The 20,207-nt window shown below is 45.2% G+C and overlaps 2 protein-coding genes across 2 annotated transcripts in view; one reads left to right on the top strand and one right to left on the bottom strand.

Moving 5' to 3' along the window:
- Positions 1 to 53: 53 nt before the first annotated feature.
- Positions 54 to 3,237, bottom strand: zdhhc4 (zDHHC palmitoyltransferase 4). Its single transcript, XM_029455919.1, has 7 exons — positions 3,055 to 3,237; positions 2,651 to 2,785; positions 2,461 to 2,534; positions 2,092 to 2,270; positions 1,518 to 1,643; positions 1,163 to 1,407; positions 54 to 1,065 (listed from the first exon to the last, which is right to left on the bottom strand). Exons 2-7 carry the CDS (start codon positions 2,771 to 2,773, stop codon positions 766 to 768), a joined length of 1,047 nt encoding a protein of 348 aa, XP_029311779.1. The 5' UTR covers positions 2,774 to 2,785; positions 3,055 to 3,237; the 3' UTR covers positions 54 to 765.
- Positions 3,238 to 5,780: 2,543 nt separating this feature from the next.
- Positions 5,781 to 20,207, top strand: part of LOC115024546 (delphilin-like) — a 31,254-nt gene continuing 16,827 nt past the window's right edge. Inside the window, 7 exon segments of the mRNA XM_029456239.1 lie at positions 5,781 to 5,904; positions 6,617 to 6,870; positions 7,093 to 7,422; positions 7,589 to 7,743; positions 15,395 to 15,673; positions 17,324 to 17,409; positions 18,907 to 18,976. Of these exon segments, the coding sequence (XP_029312099.1) occupies positions 5,829 to 5,904; positions 6,617 to 6,870; positions 7,093 to 7,422; positions 7,589 to 7,743; positions 15,395 to 15,673; positions 17,324 to 17,409; positions 18,907 to 18,976 (1,250 nt within the window). The 5' untranslated portion in view covers positions 5,781 to 5,828.

Here is a 20,207-nt window from a genome sequence, read left to right as displayed (position 1 = left end):
GTGTTGAGGGAAAGTATTCAAAACCTAATGGGAGCTATGTTTGATGCAGAATAAATATAGAAAACACATTATTAGCAATAAGACAACACTTTTCTCTCGTATGTTTTTAATGTGTGTTCAATATAAAATTAAAAATCAGACAACACCTCAACATGTCGATGTGTTTTCTTCGACGCTGCTGTGCTTTGTAAAATACTGTTTCCCTTTGTTAATGTGTTTTGTTTAATGTTGTGTTTTGCATCTCAGGGCCATCCTACCGACGCCATAACATGTGAATGCACATTTTACTTTTGCTTCTGTGCTGTCCAACTAGCATAGGTGTGTTTGATAACACTACTGTAATGAATGTCAGTGTACCGCTTCCACTTCATTCAATTATTTCTTTATTTTAAATCCCCACAGTACCTGACCCATGGCTGATAAAAATACATAAAGTACAACATATGTGAAACCTGAGACCTAACGCCATGATCATGTATTATAAAAATGACAATGGTAGGATGCTCCAACAAACTGAAGCGTTCACGCTTTAGTTTATGGCAGGCAAAGGATATAAAATGGTTATAAATATGTCCTATGCTTGCAATTAGAACATTTAATTAACAATCCAACAAGGATTACTTTCCAATATGTGACACCTTGTGGGAGGTCGACACCAGAGCTCATAAAGAAATTGCTAATGTAAACTTAATTTCTTCAGTGAGCAGTAGTTCTTGGGATGAACCGTAAATGCAGCATAGCACCACAGACGGCAGGAACTTTCTTTCATTTGTCTTTTTTGTGAACAGGTAGTGGCGGGAAGAAAATCTCTCCCAGGTTTCGGAGTAGCCCTCTGCTGTAGTAGTATCTTTTAGAGTGGTCTGGCGCTGGGCTGCAGAGGCGGTCTGCTGTTGCGGCTGGGTGGCAGTGCTGACACACGTAACCTCGACTTTTGTACCACTCATTGGAAGTCTGGTTGACGAGAGCCAGGAAGGAATGGAAAAGGGCATAACCCGCCAGGAGGAAGAAGACGAAGATCAGAAATCCCAGCATGAAGACGATTCGTGGGAAGGTCAGGAACAGATGCTGGAGCGACGGAGAGAAAAATAAAACAATTGTAGGTATTACTGCGGCTGCAGGATATGTATACAACATGCAGCATGTGAGCAGTATGGAGTCTCACCTGTGCAACAAACAGAGGCCCTGCTGACTGCTGCTGGCCAGACTCGTCTAAATAACTGGCTCTAAGAAGCCCTGACCGCAGTACAGCATGAAACAGCATGTCTCCTGTTAGTACAGCAATGGCACCCGCCATGGCGCACACGCTGAAGAGGTAAAGCAAGAAGTAACGCGTGTTCTTAGCACCAATGCAGTTGTTCACCCAGACACAGTGGTGGTCAAAACGTTGGACACATCTGTTGCAGACACCTGCAACACAGACAGTGTTTAACAGCGAGTAGGATTCTGTTACACAAATAATACATAACGATATTTACTACGGTGCCTATTTGTTACTATTAAAACATTTCTTTACTCACTGCAGTGTTTGGAGCGAGCCGGTTTGACGAGCTTGCAGGTTTCACAGGAGACTCCCGGGTGAAACAGCCTCCTGTCATACGGATAGATGTGCAGCTGGCCAGCGATTTTCTTCTTCATCACTGTGCCTGCCAGTCGAGAGGAGAGAAAACATGACTGCAGTGTTATAACACCAAACACTCTGCGGAAATACGCACGCCCACAACCTACAAGGGCCTTGAGATCAGTATTAAGGTAGACCAGACACACTTCAAGACTAAATTAAATGATCCTTGAAGGGACATTAGAAGCATATTTAACAGGAGTATGTATGCAAACAACAGAACATTTCTAATATCAGAAGATTGAGTTTGGTGCCATGAACAAAACAAACAATCAGCACAGTCGCTAGCATCGGGCATTCCCAAGACATGGACTCACGTGACGCCTGTTTTACTGTACGATGTAGTTATATCTAATTATATCTCACACCTCAACACGCCTCACTTCCCCTGCCTGCCTCACACAATATGTCCTAACATTGCAGCCAACAACAAATCAGTTTGCATAATATACTTCCGCTAATATAATATTAACCTGGATCTCTCTTGATGCAGAGGTAGAAGAAGAAGGTCTTGATGGTGAGCAGGATATAAGGCACAGACAGGCTGGTCAGAGTGGTGTCCATCTCCCTGCAGAAGCCAAACACCTCGTAGGTGAACTCGACATACACAGCTCCCTCTAGCAGGATGTGCAGATAGATGAACATGTTGTTCCTGAAATTAGAAGCAAATGACAAAGACTGAAGGCAAATAATATACAGGATTGTAGTAGAATGAAAAACACAATATTAGACTATAGAAAAATACAGATTTAAGATTTTTTTTTAACTTTATTGATCCCACACACCGGGGACATATATATTAAATGAAATATTCTTTATTTCTGGGAACACCAACTACAAACCTTTGATGAAACAGCCTGTGCATAGTCCACTGTGACAACTTTTGGAGCCATTTTGGCGTAAATGGTGCAACTACCTGTGAAAACAAGCTGGCAGCTTTCATTGCAGTCGATATGATGTTGTAATACATTCATCTAACAGCGCCACACAGTGTCGGTGTGTGGGAGTGCAGTCAAAGTGTAGTTTTCTTACCTTTCCTACAGAGTTGAAGAGGATACTAAAGGGGGTTTGCTGCTGGCCTGAGTATTTGCAGACGAGCACTATGCATGTCAGCACCACAACGACGTAGACAGCGAACAGGGTGAGGAAATCCATCTCACCTGGCGGCTTCAGAGAGACCAAACAACAGGTGTTTACCACGAACAGGTAGCAAACTCACCAAAAAGCTATAGCTGTGTCATTATTTTCTATTTGTTTTAACACAACGAAGACTTTTAAACGAGATAATGTAGGGTGTGTCTTCTAAAACGACTCAGATGAACAACTTTACGTTAGCATGCTAACCTAAGTTAGTAGCCAACGTTAGCTAACTAGCATATCTATTCCCGCTTTCTTTACTTCTTTAAGCCATTTACTGAAATCCCCCCCCCCCCTACCTTCTAGTCGAGGTCACACATAGTCGCCTTTAAGTGTTTTATCTCACGTCAACATAGCTGGTATTGTTAGCGCTATGGCCACCACCATCACTTGTGGGGCTGTAAACAATGCTACTTCCTTAGCATCGATGTAGCTAAAGTCCAAGCTAACAGCTGAGGGGCTGTGCTGACGGTGGTGCAGCCTGCAGGGGGGAGGGTGCAAGGATCGAGCTGCATGCCGATATACATGTGGAGTTTGTCCAACTATTAGAGATAATAAAGTTTTCTTTATACATAATCCTAATACGGTTTTATTATGATTAGACTGTAATGTTTTCACCCATTTTAGAGTGTTTTGAATGCCTTTTTCCAGAAGACCACTTTATTCTTCATCACATATTCACCATAACAGCCACATTTCATTCTCCTATGTGTTTATTAGAAATGCATCTTGTTTTTTGAAGTCGTGATGTGACAAAAATGTCAAAATACTTCCATAAAAATATTATATATTAATATTTCTTTCGCTTTCACTGAGTTGCGTCTTTTAACCAACCTCAGTCCTGATCATAATCACCAAGTATTAATACATTTTCAGAATTTTAATCCTTTAAATTCTAGTTTGTTTACATAATGCAAATTATTTTCTGTATACTAAACGCTAGGGGGGCATTTTGTTCACAGTCTGGGTTAAGTCAATGATGAGCAACAACTTTAATTTTTATGCATTTTTACTTTTGTGCAGGAAACTGCATGCATAGAGAAAAAACATGAGAAAAAAGAGTTAAATCTGGTGGAAAATAGAAAAAGCTACAATTTTGAAGCCAGTGCAAGGAATGCAAGATTTTATACTGTAATGGTCATGGTGTCAATATCAATATGTGGTTTGGATGGGCACATGTGTCTCCTTAAGGGCCTGAATGTCTGTATTTTGGGCACACAAATTATAATAGACTTATTATAGGAAATTCTGAAATTTGAAAAATGTTAGGCCGTATGCACAATTAAAAAGGCAAAAAATATCCCGAGTGAGGCACAAGTTAAGGGCTAACCTTTCAGTGCCTACATTAATAACTCACAGTTACTTATGATTGTTTTCTCTCTGTCACTGCCTTCCAGTGCTCCACACAATGCAACAAGGCATCACAAGACACCTGTTGGCTCTGGTTGCCGTCATGGCCGAACACTCATATTACAGCTCGCAGTGCCGGAGAGGGGAGCGTCACTCTCCAGCTCTGCATGGACATCTGTGGATGCTGTTTGAAAAGGTACGGGATGTGTGGATGTGCTGTCGACCATTTTAGGTTTTTCCTTATGTTCTACGTGGTCGGTCCCAATGCATTGAGTGTTTTTGCAGTTACAGTTTGAGGTTGAGAAATGTGTCTCTAACGATGGGTTACATCAAGTAACTCCTTTTTGTTGAACGACATATTGTCCCAGAAATAACTTTTCTATACGATATTATTTGCATGTGCGCCCTTTCAAAGAGCAAAGAACTTTATATTCTTAAGAATATGTTCTGTCTCGTCCCACACGAGTGAAGTCTTGGCTGTCGTGTAAGAGGAGAGTTCGATTGGATCATTTGTGTTGAATTATTCAGCTGGTACCGGTCTGTTCCTCATTGCCTGCTTTGCCACTAATGACAGTTTGTTTTATAATATAAAATAATACAATAATCTGTTTTTGATTTCTTCCTGCTACATAATCTCTCATATAATAACTAATTACATTTACATCCTGTCATTGTAAGTGAGCAGCTATTAAACTATTAAATCTGCACACATTTTTGCAATTTAAGTGTAATTTAGTCGTGTTAAATGACATTTTGCTGATGTCCACTGCAGAACATCAGTACCTCATACAACCCCACTACAAACCATCCAAACTATCCCTTCAAAGGATTTCAAACATGCTATTATCACCTAACAACGTAACACACTGTGTCTTTAACCCTCTGATCCTCAGTCTTTATATATATTATTTATTTATTCTGAATGTTTTGTCTCCATCTTGCACTGAGATCTCCTCTCTGTGTGTGTTCTGTCGCTCGGTGATCCATGTCACACGCTGTGCACACATGTGCTTCCACTACAGTGTGTGATTCATTAAGAGAGCGGAGCATGTGCTCCTCCAGTATTAATGACAGTGGGTGGAGGAGGGCTGAAGATTCAGCTCATAATCCAACTAATCCCACAGGCTAGTCTTAAATTGCCCCTGCTCCTTCTCAATGGACCCAACTTTTCAGTGTGCTCACACACACACGCACGCACAGAATCCCAGGCACGCAGACGCTCCAATTAGTCCTCATCGGGCTTTCTTGCGTCGACTCAGAGTGATTCTGGGTCAGGAGCGGTCCCTCGGAGAGCCACCTAGCCAAGAGAGAAGGAGGAGGAAAAAAGTCACATTGGTGTATTTATAGAAAAATGAGGCCTCACACAATACCCTTTTTGGAGAGAGAATTATTAAGGAACCAAGGTGCTTGGGTGCATGCGTCCCAGTTTTCTGATTAACACTGTGCGAGCAGGCCGGCCCGAGGATGAATCGGGGATGAGACGCGGGACTAACTCCTTGACACACTCGCAGGGAGACTGCACTTGCTCCTCGTGCACGCTCACCCTTTGCTCATGAGGACACTGCTGTGGTTTCAGGGCGGAGGAATGGGGCAATGTTTTGAGTTTGTCACCCTTTCTGTTTGACTTTGGGTTGGTCCTTGGGCTTTTCTCAAACATTACATTTGAGAGGACCGGTTGGATATCAGGCTGCCAGCAAGGCCGCCTGCTATTTAAACATTCAAGATGAAGAAGTTTTTGCAAAACAAAAAAGGCAGATACTCTTTCCGACGGGGCTCTCGGTATCCATCTAAAGATTTCTGTAAGTCTTTTATCGGCGTCGTCCACTGAGTGCATCCTGCTGCTGCACGTTATTAGCTTCCAGCTGAGCCACAAGGTTTAAAGCTGATTATGTCCATTTCTCTGTATTTGTCATATTGGAAATGTTTTAGAGAACTGTCCATGTGGATCTGTTACTTCTTCATATTAAGTGTCTCTATATGTTTATTTGATGCCGCTTTGTATCCCTCACCTGCTTAGAAGTCCATGCAGTCAGCTGTGTGCTCGATTGCATAATTACCATTCAACAGGACACTCTCGCATGTGCACTGAGTAAAAAAAAAAAAAAAAAGATTTGCTGGAGGAACTTTTGTCTCTGAAGCTAATTAAGGTCACAATCTCTGCGATGCCTTAATTTGATTGGCTGCTTTGGAGTTTGTGAACCAGGTCAGGGACCGCTGAGTGTGTCACGGTTCAGGGTAGAGGGTTACAGAGACTCAATAGTACGACTTGAGACTCGGAAGACAGCAGCAGGGAGAGGAGACGGGGCACGGAGGCTTAGAATTGGAGCTCTTTTAATACATTCAAAGGAATATTTGATCCAAAGAGGTTTCTGCAATGTCGATAGACTTGAATATATTGGCCACAGTTGGTAAGTGTTTCCCTTTTTGTAGCATTTTGTCTGCAGCAACTTTGATGAGACTCTTTTCTTTCTCCCACTTCACTTATTTAATCCCGTCCTCTCGTCCCTTCAGTCCTCAGCATGCCGTCGTCCAACCAGGGCTGGCCTGAGGAGTTCGGCTTCCAGCTGGGCGGCAATGGACCCAGCTACATCCTCTCTGTGGAGGAGGGCAGCAGCGCCCACCTGGCCGGGTTGCAGGCGGGGGACCAGGTCCTGGAGATCGAGGGCCACAATGTGTCAACTCTGGGTCCCCAAGCTCTCGTCGCCATCGCACAGACTCAGAAGAACATCCCTCCCAGTATCGGAGTGGTGTCCCGCATACAGCAGGTATGTAGTGCAGCCACTGTACATCCAGACTGATCAGGGGTAAGTTCTTAAAGGAAAACTCCCCCCACATAATGACCTTTAGTAGATCACTCACCTCGTGCATGCAGGAAATGTTTTCTACGTAACACTGAGGGAGTAATTGATATACAAACGGTCGTTTATGGGGTGAAGTATTCCTTTAAATTCAATTCAATACAATTCCTATTTCCTCCTACTCTACAGATGGACATCATACCAGGTCCGGACGGTCGTTTTGGGTTCACCATCGTGGGAGACTGCCCCCTGCTGGTGGAGGACTGCTCGCCGTGCTCTCCAGCCGGCCGCGCAGGCCTGAGGGCCGGGGATTACGTCATGGAGGTCAACGGCATCCCCGTCAGGCAGCACGAGACGGCCGCGGCGCTGATCAAGGCCTCCCAGGGGAGGACGCTCCGCCTGGGGGTGCTGTGTCTCGGGCCGAGGCAGAAACACAGCATCAGCATAGAGGACAGTCAGCTGGGAGGAGAGGGAGCGAGACTGGACCGCAAACATAAAGCTCTGGAGTTCAACAGGAGGGTGCGTTTGAATACACACAGCTCAGTCCAGGCTCACTCGTATTTCTGCTCCAGTTTGTGTTCTCGATCAATCTCACTGTGAGCAAATGTAAAATGTACAAATACAACAGCAGATGTTAACAACCTGGAGGTGACGGCCTCTAACATCATTGTCCCTTCTCCACCAGGTTGACCAGATTTTAGGCGAGGAACCCGAAGTGAAGGAGAAACTGTTCACGGTGCTGAAGCAGTACGCAGCCGAGAAGAGAGTGGAGTGGTTGGCCTCGGTCCTGCCCGACATACTCACCACTGATGAGCATCGACAGCTCATCTCCAGCATCAGGTGAGGTGCTCAGCTCCTGGATTGTGAAAGAATAAACTGCTGGTAGAATATCTGGAAGATCTCTGAAACCATGTGGCCAAACAGACCTTTTAAAAAGAGACACAAGACCTCCCCTGTCTGAATATTGCTCGTGCTTCGTTATCCCTCTTTTGTATCTCCCCATGGTTTCTGTCATTCTCCGCTGCCAAGGACAGTTTGTGCTTCTGCAAAGCTCCCAGTGTTGTTCAAGTGTTACTCCAATTCTTGGTATTGTTTCCCAAACACATCCTCACTTGTCAAATCCCAGTGGAAAGTCGAATAATCTGCAGGGATTTAACTCGTAATGAGCGCGTAAACAGGCTTGCTCACTCTGCAGGATGGATTAGAGGGGGTCTCGACCGCTGCCAGTCATGTCAGAGCTACGCTTTAGGTTTAGGTGGGGCCCATCTGCCACACGGGGTAAATCCACAGTGACCCCCCGCCCCCTCAAAGTCGCTTAAAGTGTCATTAGTGTTAGTGAAACTGAGAGACTACACTGACGCGGAGGCGAGCGAAGAGTTTCTAGTAGGTAAATGAGGATTGGCAAAGTGAGCTGAATTCCCAGCATGGAGGTGTCTGTGATGAAGAGCCACGGGCAGATTTAGTACTCGCTTCGTGGAAACATCATTTAATACCGGTGGCCATGGAGCTCTGTATCTGCAGTCCCTTAAAATAAAACCTGGAGCTTCAGCCAAATAACTAAACGTAAAAAAAAAAAGCACTCAGGGAGCCACAGTTCTGTGCCCAAATCACCAGACCTCCTCTCAAAGTCCCCCGACAGTTCGTCCACAGATTGCACTTCTTCCACAAGTAAAGCCAATCAAACCTTTTTGTTCTCTTACTACACTGGCTCCCGTCCACCACTACAGCACTCTGAACTATTGCTAGTGGTATTAATATACTGTGTAAAGGGATTCCAGCAGGACGAGGTCAGTGAGTAGTCTCGTCACCTGAAATGACGTTCGGCGCCAGGATTTGTGTTTAGCTTTAAATTAGAATATTACAAACAATGAGAACTCCTCATTGGTGTTTTTATAACGAAGGACACTCCTATTTGCACGAGCGCCAATACTAATATTAATGCCATCTCTTTTCCATCCCCCACCCTATCTCACAACTCTCTTAGCTCCTCTCCCTCGCCCTCTTTCGGAGGTTCTTTTCTCTCTGATGGGTTTTATTCTCATTATTCTGCTCAGAGCTCGGGCTGCTACCTGCTCTCTCTCTGTGGTGGCCGTCTCCCCTGACACTCTCTAACGACAGCCTGCATGCACCAAGGTCCTGCTGTATATTGTGTCCCCCTCAGAGAGGCAGCACTGAAGCGGTAGGCGTGTCCGCTCACTGCTACATGGTGCAACTTAGTGATTAGTTTGTTTTTCTGCGATGGGTGAAAGCTGAAACCATGAATTGTCTGGGGTGAGTATATTCCTTTTATTTCTATGGTTTTATGTTGATTTTTGGGAGAATTTGTGCGTTTTTATCAGCTTCTTCGGGGTCTGCACCTGCACTGTTTCTGCGATCAGTGTAATTATATATGTGAAGTGTGAAGTGAGTGAACATTTAATGCATTGTGATGCATCAGGCTGCTGCTGATGTTTGATATCCTCTATTCCCTAGTAGCTTTCTTTAAGGCAATTTCAAGCTTTTAAATCCATATTTATTAATTCAAGCGAACCGTCAACAGTGTGTTCATGTAGTGTGATGTGATTGTGACCAACACAAGGATGGACACTGCTGCCTGTAACACAGTTAGTGCCACAAAGGCTTCCTGTTGTGTCATTCGGTTGAGTGATGCTCTGCTTTTAGGATGTAATCTCTGTGTGTGTGTGTGTGTGTGTGTGTGTGTGTGTGTGTGTGTGTGTGTGTGTGTGTGTGTGTGTGTGTGTGTGTGTGTGTGTGTGTGTGTGTGTGTGTGTGTGTGTGTGTGTGTGTGTGTGTGTGTGTGTGTGTGTGTGTGTGTGTGTGTGCGCTTTTGAGCTGAATGTTGATTTAACAGATTACAAAGATATTCCTTTAAAGCTGCATCTGCCTGTATTCTACTGAGTCTTTATTGTCGTTTGGATTTGGTTTACTTTATTAGTTATGTAGATATCAACTGACATCTTGGCCGTATAAAGGAATACGAGTGATTTAGAGGAGGATGATGGTGGGTCCACATATCTGCATTTATCAGCTCTTCTGTCTTGACCCTGCAGTGCACAAAGCTTTCTCTATCAACAGTGCTGATAATGATGGTGTTTACTCTGAAGTGCAGGAGGCAGCGGAGCGCTGCACAAGATGAGAGACATTAGAGGCTCACGAGTGCCTCCCAAACACTTTCCATTATGAGCACAAACGGCACTAACGCCAGTACATTCATACATTAGAGTGGAACAAGTTGTTTTTTAATAGTTGTTGATGGAATAAGGCGCTCGCTGCTTTATGTGACCAGCTTCAGGCTGATGGAAGAATAAAAACCAGACTGCTTTTGATCCAAGCGAGCGGCTCTCGGGATGCCTGCGACTGGATGGATCGCCGTTTATATTTACAGATATTCATGGTCCCGGAGGATGAATCCTGCTCACTTTGTTTGATCCAAATATTGTTTATGAGAACGACCGTTTTGAAGCCTGGAATGTGTCGCCATCTTGGTTTTCTTTGGAGCCAGAAGAAACCATATTTGGGCGACAAGATCGAGTTTCGGCTCGTGGAAAACAGGCTTGTTAGTGATCACAAGGTAAAGCGTGCTCTGCTTAATCATCTATTTGACTCAAAACGGGACCATAAGTTACAAAAAGAACATCATGCTGTGTTGAAGAAGACTTGTTTCTAGCGATTGAGATCATAAACTCGTCAGGAAAATGTTTAATGAGGTAATAAATCAAGTGAGAAGTGGAGTCATTTTCTCATAGACTTCTATACAACCAGGCAGTGGAGTCGCCCCCTGATGGATATTTGAAAGATTGCATGTTTTTATTGGTTTAAATTGTGTTTTGTGCTAAATATCATTCTCTTATTTATCTTTTACTCATACTTTGATCACATACATTGTAAGCCTCATTAGTGTGTTCATGTTTATCTAGTGGATCAGATACGGCTCACCTTTTCTTTTATCTACTTACTTTTGACAAGTCCCTGGACACCGACCAGGCACCCAGCGAGGCTCATCGCGGATTTGAAATCATATAAATATCTTTTAATTCCACTGGCTTTATGCTTAAATGCGTGACCCACCACTGGGCTGTAGATCCAACACATTCTCCGTCATGTCTGAGCACACTCTCTAAGATGTCATCAGTCTCTTGTTCTTACATCTGGACACCAGAAATGAAATGAGGTCTCCTCTTTGTGCTTTTCTGCTCGTCATTCGTCCCTTCCTCCCCGCTTGCTTCCTCCTCCACAACCCTGCTTCAGATAATTATAGATCTCTATTCTTTATAAATGAGGTCAAATCAGAGCGCTCATTTAGTTTCCCAGAGTTGACGCGGAAAACTTTTTTGTGATGAGGCGGCTGTTTCAACTGATGGCGGATGAATATCTGCATTTATAAACGCTGATAGCAGCGGCTACTCTTTCTCTGACAGGTGACACATCTGTGTGAGAGACACAGCAGTACTGCGATACGAGTAGATGGCACATAGCAGGGAAAGCTAAACAGAGAGGGACTGTGTGGGCTGCTACAACCTCCATCACTACAGAACATGTATTAATATCTCAGGAGTCTGCTTATTGTAGCCTGCAGTCTGCGCTCAGGCAACACTGTCTCAGGCTGCAGTCAGATAAATGAATCAAAACATGATCAAGATCTGCAGAAACCATGACAGCAGGCTAAGAATATGTGGCCTATATCTTTAACTCAACAGATTTGCTCCAAGAAATGTGAAACCCAACATTCAGCTACTGTAAAATGAGTGTTAGCGTCACATTTATATAAATACTGCATGTTTTTAAAGGGATCGCTGAGAACTTAAAGCCTCTATGTGAACATTTGACATCTTTGAAATTGTTCTGATTGTAAAAGAAAGTCTTTTCCTCAACAAAACTTGGAATATTAGTTGAAGAAAAGACGCTTGGAAATGCAATTTGCAAAAAGAGGGAAGCTGTACTATGTGTGAGGGAGCATTAGTAAAATAGCCACCATTTTTTAACCACACACACACACACACACACACCGGCGTTGGCGTTGGCGGCGTGGTCCGTGTCGTGGGAGTGTTGGATAACGTAGCTCTGACCTTCTGTAGCGCATTCTGACGCCTCTGTTCCTCAATATACTGGAAGAGCAACATGTTTGTGTAAGAATGGAAGACGTCCTGTGAGGGAGATTGTTTGGCCGCGTCATCAGTGACGGCGCACACTGAAGTTACAATCTTCACCTTGGTTTGAGTGTCCGATGAGTGTCCCTCAGTGATGTCATGGTGTACTGCAGTGCTCCATGACATCACTGCTGGCTGTGATGAGAGATGCAACACTACTTTCAGCTGGTGTTAAGTTCTTTAATGAGGCGATCCAGTGATTTTAAATTGCATAAAGTTTCTGCAGATTAGGAAAATGTGTAGAATTGGTGAAGTGGCCCTTTTTGTACAGCTCATTTAATCATATTGCACTTCACTAGAAAAGGCAGCAGGAGAGGAAACTGATGGGCTGCTGCAATGCTGCTCTTTCGTCTTGTGGTGCTGAAGGGAGAGCGCCTGTAAAGAGAAGCAGTGTGCATTCTGTGACACAACCACCAGGGGGGGGGGGGGGGGCCGGACGCTGACTGTGTTTATCCTCTGCTCTGAGATATGAATGTTTTTACTCAGCAGATTTGTAGCATTCTGCACGTTACTGTGTCTCCTGTGTCTGACCACATTCAGAGTGTTAGAACAGCTGACTTGAGCACAGCCGCAGTGTATTATATACACACACACACACACACACACACACACACACACACACACACACTCTCTCGCTCTCTCTCTCTCTCTCTCCGCTCCGCTCTTCTCCGCTTGCTCGCTCTCTGTCTCTCTCTCTCTCCCTCCGAGAGTAGATAGAGAGCGCGAGAGAGGTAGAGAGAGAGCGAGAGAGAGAGAGGGGGAGCTACACAACTCCGCTCCCTCTCCGCTCTCATACATCCTTATCCCCCGTAGCTATCTCGATCGCGCCTAGACCCTGCTCTCTCTCTCTCCCCCTCTCTCTCGCTCTCTCTCTCTCTCTCTCTCTCTCTCCCCCCCCCTCTGTCTCTCTCACATACATACAAGTTACATCCGGTCACTTAACCTGCCAGCAGCGTCGTATAATGCGACGATGTTTTCATGTATTTTCCTTATTATACGATGTTTCCTATCTCCGTACATCTCATGGAGGGATTAGTTTCTAAGTACACTATCATTCAAAGTAGAAACGCTGTAAGGATCCTCATCATAACTTCATCCCGCACATCGTTATTTAAAACCTAATGATAACAGACTTGTTCAGGCTCTAACGACGACGCCACACGGCTGGAGGGGATTTCTATTTACCTGAACACCTTTATAATAAAACTCTGGATAATGAAGTGAACAATGGTGGAGTGAGCTTTCTCTCTCTGTGTCCTAATTGCTTTATTTATGCTGTCACAGTGGTTTTGTCTCCTCGTGCAGATGCAGTGGTAGCTGTTGTCTCTCTCTTGACTCTAGTTGCTGCGCTGCACCCGTGTTGCTCACGGCTGATTCATCTGATCAGCAGTGAATCAGCGATTGTAACACAACAGACAGAAAATATGTGTTGGGGCTCCGCTCTCAGCTGGATCTTAATGTGACTGTGACAAATAATTAACTTCTGACTCGCTTGGGATTTTGATTCACATTAACCAGTGGAGTCAACATTTGCATTTCATTCTGGTTTGAAGTAAATCCTCCAGAATGAGGTGGTTTTAGTCCGTTTTCACTTCTTTCAGGGGCTCGTTCGTCGGCTCTGAAGCACTGGCATGGACATGGATCGATATCCTTTCTTGCCAAGAGTTAGAGGAGAAGATCGAAGCAAGAGAGGAAATAAGCATATTTCCCAAAATGTCAAACCATTCTTTTTAACAAAGATCTGTCGGTGTTAGCGAACTGTTGGACAAACATGGGTTTGCATATGTTTCCAGACACGTTCTGGTATTTTATTTTACACAGAAGGACGAGGTTATTGTTTAAATGTTGTATTATTCGGGGCTCAGTAGCTCATCTGGTCGAGCGAGCGCTCCATGTACTAATGAGTCCTGTGAATCTGCCTTGTGGCCAAAAAGCCCAAAAAATAATAGTAGAAAAAAATGTGCGGAGACGGGGGGGGGGAGAGGCGAAGAGCAGACTAGCTGTTTCATAGTGAGTGCTGGCTGTTTACCAAACAACAGAACAAAACGAGTTGTCCCCCTCGCACTAGGACAACGGGAAACATTTCATTCAAGTGATCAGAGCTGCTGCAGAGAGACAAGGCAACCACCCACCCACACACACACACACACACACACACACACACACACACACACTTTATAATTATACCTGCGAGGATAGTCACACTCTCCAACTGTAATCTTAATTACTTTAAAGTTTTGTTGTCAGGAGCCGTAATCGCCGTAGATATGATCTGATTGTTGAGTAAAGGGTTAAAGGGGGGAGAGTCTGTCCTGGAAATATGCAGCTGCAAGTTAGCTTAGCATACAGACAGAAACAGCTAGTGTGTAGGGTCCAGGGTTTACTGTCCCACTGAAAGTCAGAATATCGAGGCTGCGTCTGTTTTAAAGAGTAACTCAAGACTTGACTGATGGGTGAAAATCAAGAAAGGCAAAGACGTCTTAAGATTGATGCGTCTCCCCTTTCAGAACATATCAAACATTGGAGCTTCCCGTGTTTGTGACGTCCGTGTTGTTGTTAGTATGTGGTGAACATGTGATCAGCTGATCAGCTGCAGCTGAGAATGAGTAATCATGTTAAGCGATCTCCACCGACCGAGTGCTGCTTGTTATTGGCGTCATTGTGTTCGTCTTTTATCTCGTGAAGCAAAAGGAAACGAGATAACGCTGCACGTCGAGTGTCTTTGTCCAAGTGGTGAGGTCTGAGGTCAGTGAGATGATGACGGCTTCCTGCGCTGCGCTCACACTGACAGAGACACAGAGGTGAAGCGTGGACGGAAGTGTGGGAGAGAGAGAGAGAGAGAGAGAGGGAGAGAGGGAGAGAGGGAGGGAGAGAGAGATCCCATGCTCGCCCACTCCCACACCTTTTTCCTCTTGCTGTATTCTGGCTCTGGTGCCGCACGCTGCTGCAGTGAGACTCCGGCAAGCAGCGAGGTATTTCCTCCCCGTCTCCTCAGAGAAAGATCTTTTCTCTCCGGCTTCACCTTCAACTTCTCCTCTTCTCTCGTCTCCGGGGACGGCGGTCACGTCCAGGAGGACAGACCCCTCACCTGTCCATCAAAAGGGAGCCTGTTGATCTGAATTGGTGCAGACTTGAGGTTATCTCAGCGGCGCTCCAGTCGGATCTTTGACTGTCATTTCCCTGGAAATCCAAGTTTGTTCGCGTGTGGACGTGTTTTCAAAGCGGGTGGAGGTGGATCAGTGATGTAGATCCATCCTCTTTCCTACTCTTCTGAAAGCAACTCAACAGAACTAACACTCGCCCTCTGTTATTCCCCCCCCCTCACATGCCACCATGTTCGCCAGAATCTTCATTCCCAAGAAGCACCGGCAGCGCTTCGACGAGGCCGTGTCGCAGAACGTGATCAACCGGCTCTGTCGCAGCAAGAGCATCAGCGAGCCGCACGGCAGGATCCGGCGCAGTCGGAGCGAGGATCACTCCGACCGCCACCACGGGTCCAAACGGGCCAGCTCTGTGCCAAGAGACGGAGAACCCGGGGGGAGGGGGGAGGCGGAGAGAGAGAGGGGCTTAAGGAAGTCCAACTCCGGGATACCCCCGCATCCCCCCATCGGACCCAATCAGAGGTTAGCACACGTGTGTGAGACGTTGTGTGTGTGTGTGTTTGACGATGTCTTCAGAATATAAAGATCTTAAAATGGCACTAAAACATATTGGAATCACTTAATTCTGTTAAGACGGGAGACTTTCTTATTTAAGTTAACGTTCATGATGAATAAATACGTTAACATTGTGTGAGTCGTTCTTACAGGACACTTCCTTTAAAGCAGGCGTTCCTCTCATTAAAGGATAACAATCATGTGTATATAAGATGCTCTCCCTCCCTGTGATATAAGTGATGTTCCTTCAGCCTAATAAACTGAATCCACTCGTGTGCATCTCTTCATCTCCTCCACATGTTAATCCTGCAGCTCCTGACCGTCCAACCTCTCCTGTTATCCTCCACCCACGAACCAACCATTACACGCACGTGCAATTAATAACCCCACAGTGGACTTAGTGTAGGATTACAGCCGGGGTGTCGGTGCACGCCCACACAGACTAACTAGATCTGAGCGTTCTCATACGGGCAGGTCACACGACAGCAGGAGCCGATTGTGTGTAAGTGTCACAGTCACACTGAGAAGTTGTGCTGCGTGCTGCTGCCTTCTCTGAACTGAAATAACACCCCGCAAGAGTGTTGTGCAACACTGCTGTCTCTCCACAGTAACACGATGGAGACACTTGCCACAAGACTAAACAATAAGTTGCTTCCTGTTATTCATATCAGCAGTGCTGCGGAGAGTTTGTTGTTTGTTGAGTTTTACCTGGAGCGTACTGTATTCCAGGTGAACATACAGGAGTTATGTGTCTGTAACACACAGAAGGAGTGAAACTGACAAATACAAACATTTATATTTTAAGAATACAAGATAGAAATGATCTAGATTATAAAAAATCAATCAATATAGATCGTCAGTCTCAGCTGTGTCATCTGGTTACCGTTAGCGACTGATTGATTGGTTTGTGCTGCGCGTGAAATGTGAAGCGCAGCTGGTGTCGACTGAATCAGGACAGGAGGCCTTGAGCAGCCTGACTGACGCTCCGTTTGTCAAGTGTGCTCAATGCTGATGACACACACACACACACACACACACACACACACCCATCTGCATTTAGCTCATCTTACATAACAGATAACAGCCAGTACCCGCGTCCAAAGGACAGATCTGTCTGTCTCCCCCCCTGCTTGTCTTTTTTTGCCCCCCCCCCCCTGTTTACATATTGAAGCAGTGTTGCCTTTAGTCGTCTCCATGGCAACTTGGTGTCTCCTCCACTGGGCTGAATAACAGCAACGCACCTCCACCAGCGTCGTCAGAGCGCTCCCCCATGTCGAGTGCGTCCCCACTAATGTTTTGTCTTCCGGCTCGTAAACGATTACATACGACTGATTTATCGTTTAATCAATAAAACCAAACGGTCTCGGGCTTCTTGAAGCGTGAGACTTTTCTTAGTTTTCTATAGTTGGAGAATTTATATATTTAGGGTTTTGGAGACATTTTTCACTCTTTTCTAACGGAATGTAATATATATATATATATATATATATATATATATATATATATATATATATATATATATATATATAGACTAAATAAAAATGTTTTTGTTGCCCTTAAATGTATTATATACATGAATCTGTTTAATGGTCCATCTCTCGTCCTGCCTTTCTCCAGGATCGTCCGTGTCTACCGGGGGAAGAAGAACTTCGGCTTCACGCTGCGAGGTCACGCCCCCGTCTGCCTGGACGCCGTCATCCCAGGTATGGATGCCTCCTCTCTGTGTGTGTGTGTGTGTGTGGTGGTTTGACCCAAACATTGTTCTGTGTCAGCCGGCGGAGGGGGGGGGGGGGCGGATGTGTTTTATGTGGGTGAGCCGGTTGTGGTGAAAGGTGCTCAGGATGTTTGTGTGTGTGGATTATTGTGACTCACCGATGAAAGAGGAAAACACTCGGAACAAGCTGCTCTGTGCAGTAACACACACTTAAAGAAGTCACACACTTTCATCACACGTGTATTATTTGATAACTTAACTTCACAGAGTCAGAACAGCTTCGTTATCTTTTCTGTCTCGATTGACATCCCGACCTCAGATCAGCAGACGTTTGTATCACGTGTGTGCGTGTCCTCAGCCGATCTCTCGTACTCCCCGACTCTTGAGTCTAATATCTTTAGTGCACATGTGACTGCGTGCTCAACGACCTCTCCTGGCTGCGGTGATTCACAATGTTTGAAAAAACTGTTTCATAGCGTCATTGACTGCTGACTGTTAACCAGCCGGTACAGTCTGCAAGAGATCAACAGCTGCTTCAGTAGCGAGGCTGAAACGAGCCTCGCCTCGTCTGCTGCATGTCGGAGCATCTGCAGATCCGCTAAAGTTAAGCAGGAAGCGAGGTGAATACATCACCGCCATCTCGACCGTAAGGGAGCCCGGAGTGAGATTGTTTGTGAGAGGAGCGAGGGAGACGCACCTGGAGGAGATCTGCACAATCTGCTAAATGAGTTTTGGGATAAAACACCACCGGCTGAGATTATTGGCACGAGAATGAAACCGAGGGAAAGAGCTTTTCGTTAGCATGTTAATTACTTCCATTTCCAGAAGTGAAAGGTTATTGAACTGAGTGTTATCTCCCAAACAGAAGCACCAGACCAGCGAGGCTGTGAAGCCACGTTCCTCGGTGGTGATGAGGGAGGTGTGTGTGTGTGTGTGTGTGTTTGATGATGACTGCACTGTTCCCGCCCACCATCATCTCCCACCATCATGTGCTGAAGCGGCCTGACTCAGTGGGCCTTATGGAGGCTGGGATGGAGTCAGTGGGCGTGGACAACACGTCTCGCATCGTGATCTGAACACGCTTCACTCATGAACCAGGAACACAACGTGCACACGCAGCATTGTCACATGAAGAGTTTGTTGCGTCCAGACTTTTGGTTTAAAAAAACAAAACAAAGATGATTGAATGTGAGGATAATGGAGCGGGTGAGTTGACGGATGAGGAGGCGGCGGAGGATGGGGACAGAGCAGTCCCAGCAGATTGTATTGTTCTGACGGCCGCTTCCTTTACGTAACGACAGTTTAGCGTGAAGATCGTCGGGCTTTGTTGACGGGCTGTCGGATGTCAGATTGACAGCAGCACATGAGTCACCCTCTCCCCTGCTCGGCCCGTCTGTTCTGAGACACCTCGTTAGCCGCAGAAGTTGTGCCAGGATCCCGTTTTGATTGATGTTTGACTCTCTGCCATCTTTTGTCTCCGTCTCAGACAGTCCTGCTGAGGAATGTGGACTGAAGACAGGCGACCGCATCCTCTTCCTCAATGGACTGGACATGAGGTTTGTCTTTACTGGATCACGTTATTATTATTATTATTATTATTATTAGCAGTTGTAGTATTTTGAACTCAGACGGTATATTTGTCTCCATCCATCTGCTGCTGGTGTAAAGAACCTCTTCCACGCTGCCAGAGAATCCATCACAGAGCACACACGCTTTTATTTAGCTTCCTTTTAATCCTCATTTCACTACGTTTCTTCGACGTAGTGTAGAAGCAGCGTGTGCTTCGTGTTGTCTCAGGAAATATGTAGCTTGTATCACATCTGAATGATGTTTTGATCGCGAGGGATCAAAGTTTCATCGTAGAAAGAAGCGCTTTCTGCGACTATAATGCATCATAAACACACTTATAACACGTTATAATCTGCATAAAGTAGTTATAAGCACTCGTACATATTCATATTTCTTTATAACAATCAAAATATAGATAATACTTTACCTGCAGCTGTGTATTTAATTGTTATAACTATTGTTATAAAGCATTATTATGCCGTGCAATAAACATAACGTGTTATTAGTGTGTTTATAGTGCATTATAAACACGCACTTACATCATAATACTTTTGCGAGCACGCGGACGGATCACCTGGACACAATAATTCAACATTTTGCAAAATATCCTCGATTCACTTTCTTGTCAGGAGTGTGATGAGAAGATCCCAAACCCTTTTAACCTCGCCGCACGTGAACGCAGCCTTTATGTAAACTCTCGTGGGAGTCGTCCTCGTTCTCGCGTGGACTTTACAACTTCTTCACCTTCTGCCTCTTGACTTTGGGAGTGTGGGAGTGCAGAGCAGAACTCCAGCGTGGATGGAGTTGAATCGTACCCTCAACACATTCTGTACGTCGAGCCGTATATATCAGCCAATGTGCGACAAAACAGTGTTACTCATTCTGCCCCCCCGATGGCTGCCATGTGAGAAGAATAGCAGAGCTGTTCCCATGGCTGCCTGATGTACGGATGTGATTGGCGCTGTATAATTCTGCTGCTCTCTGTGATAACACGGTGCAGCAGCAGCAGCAGCAGTAGGAGGTGAGCAGCACAAACAGTGGGAGTTGTTCACCAGAGGGAGAAAATAAAGAACAAGACATGTTGGAGCTTCTCCAGTGTCGTGTTTACAAAGTGAGCATATGTTGCACGCTACCTACGAAGTCTTCAAATGTATTTGTTCAGTCCTCGTCTGAAGTGTGTTTAAACTTTAACACCGTTATCTCAAGATCACAAGTTTA

The sequence above is a fragment of the Cottoperca gobio genome, chromosome 19 (assembly GCF_900634415.1).
Source record: "Cottoperca gobio chromosome 19, fCotGob3.1, whole genome shotgun sequence".
In the NCBI taxonomy this organism is placed as follows: Eukaryota; Metazoa; Chordata; class Actinopteri; order Perciformes; family Bovichtidae; genus Cottoperca; species Cottoperca gobio.
The sequence above is the reverse complement of the archived record's forward strand: the minus strand, read 5'-3'. Positions and strand labels throughout refer to the sequence as shown.

Bases quoted from the DNA above. Each gene is read 5' to 3' on its own strand.
- zdhhc4 (XM_029455919.1), bottom strand. From the start codon at position 2,773: ATGGATTTCCTCACCCTGTTCGCTGTCTACGTCGTTGTGGTGCTGACA. The intron at 2,535-2,650 runs GTAAGAAAACTA...TTGTTTTCACAG, and splicing joins TCTTCAACTCTGTAGGAAAG to GTAGTTGCACCATTTACGCC. The intron at 1,644-2,091 runs GTTAATATTATA...CTCGACTGGCAG, and splicing joins CTGCATCAAGAGAGATCCAG to GCACAGTGATGAAGAAGAAA.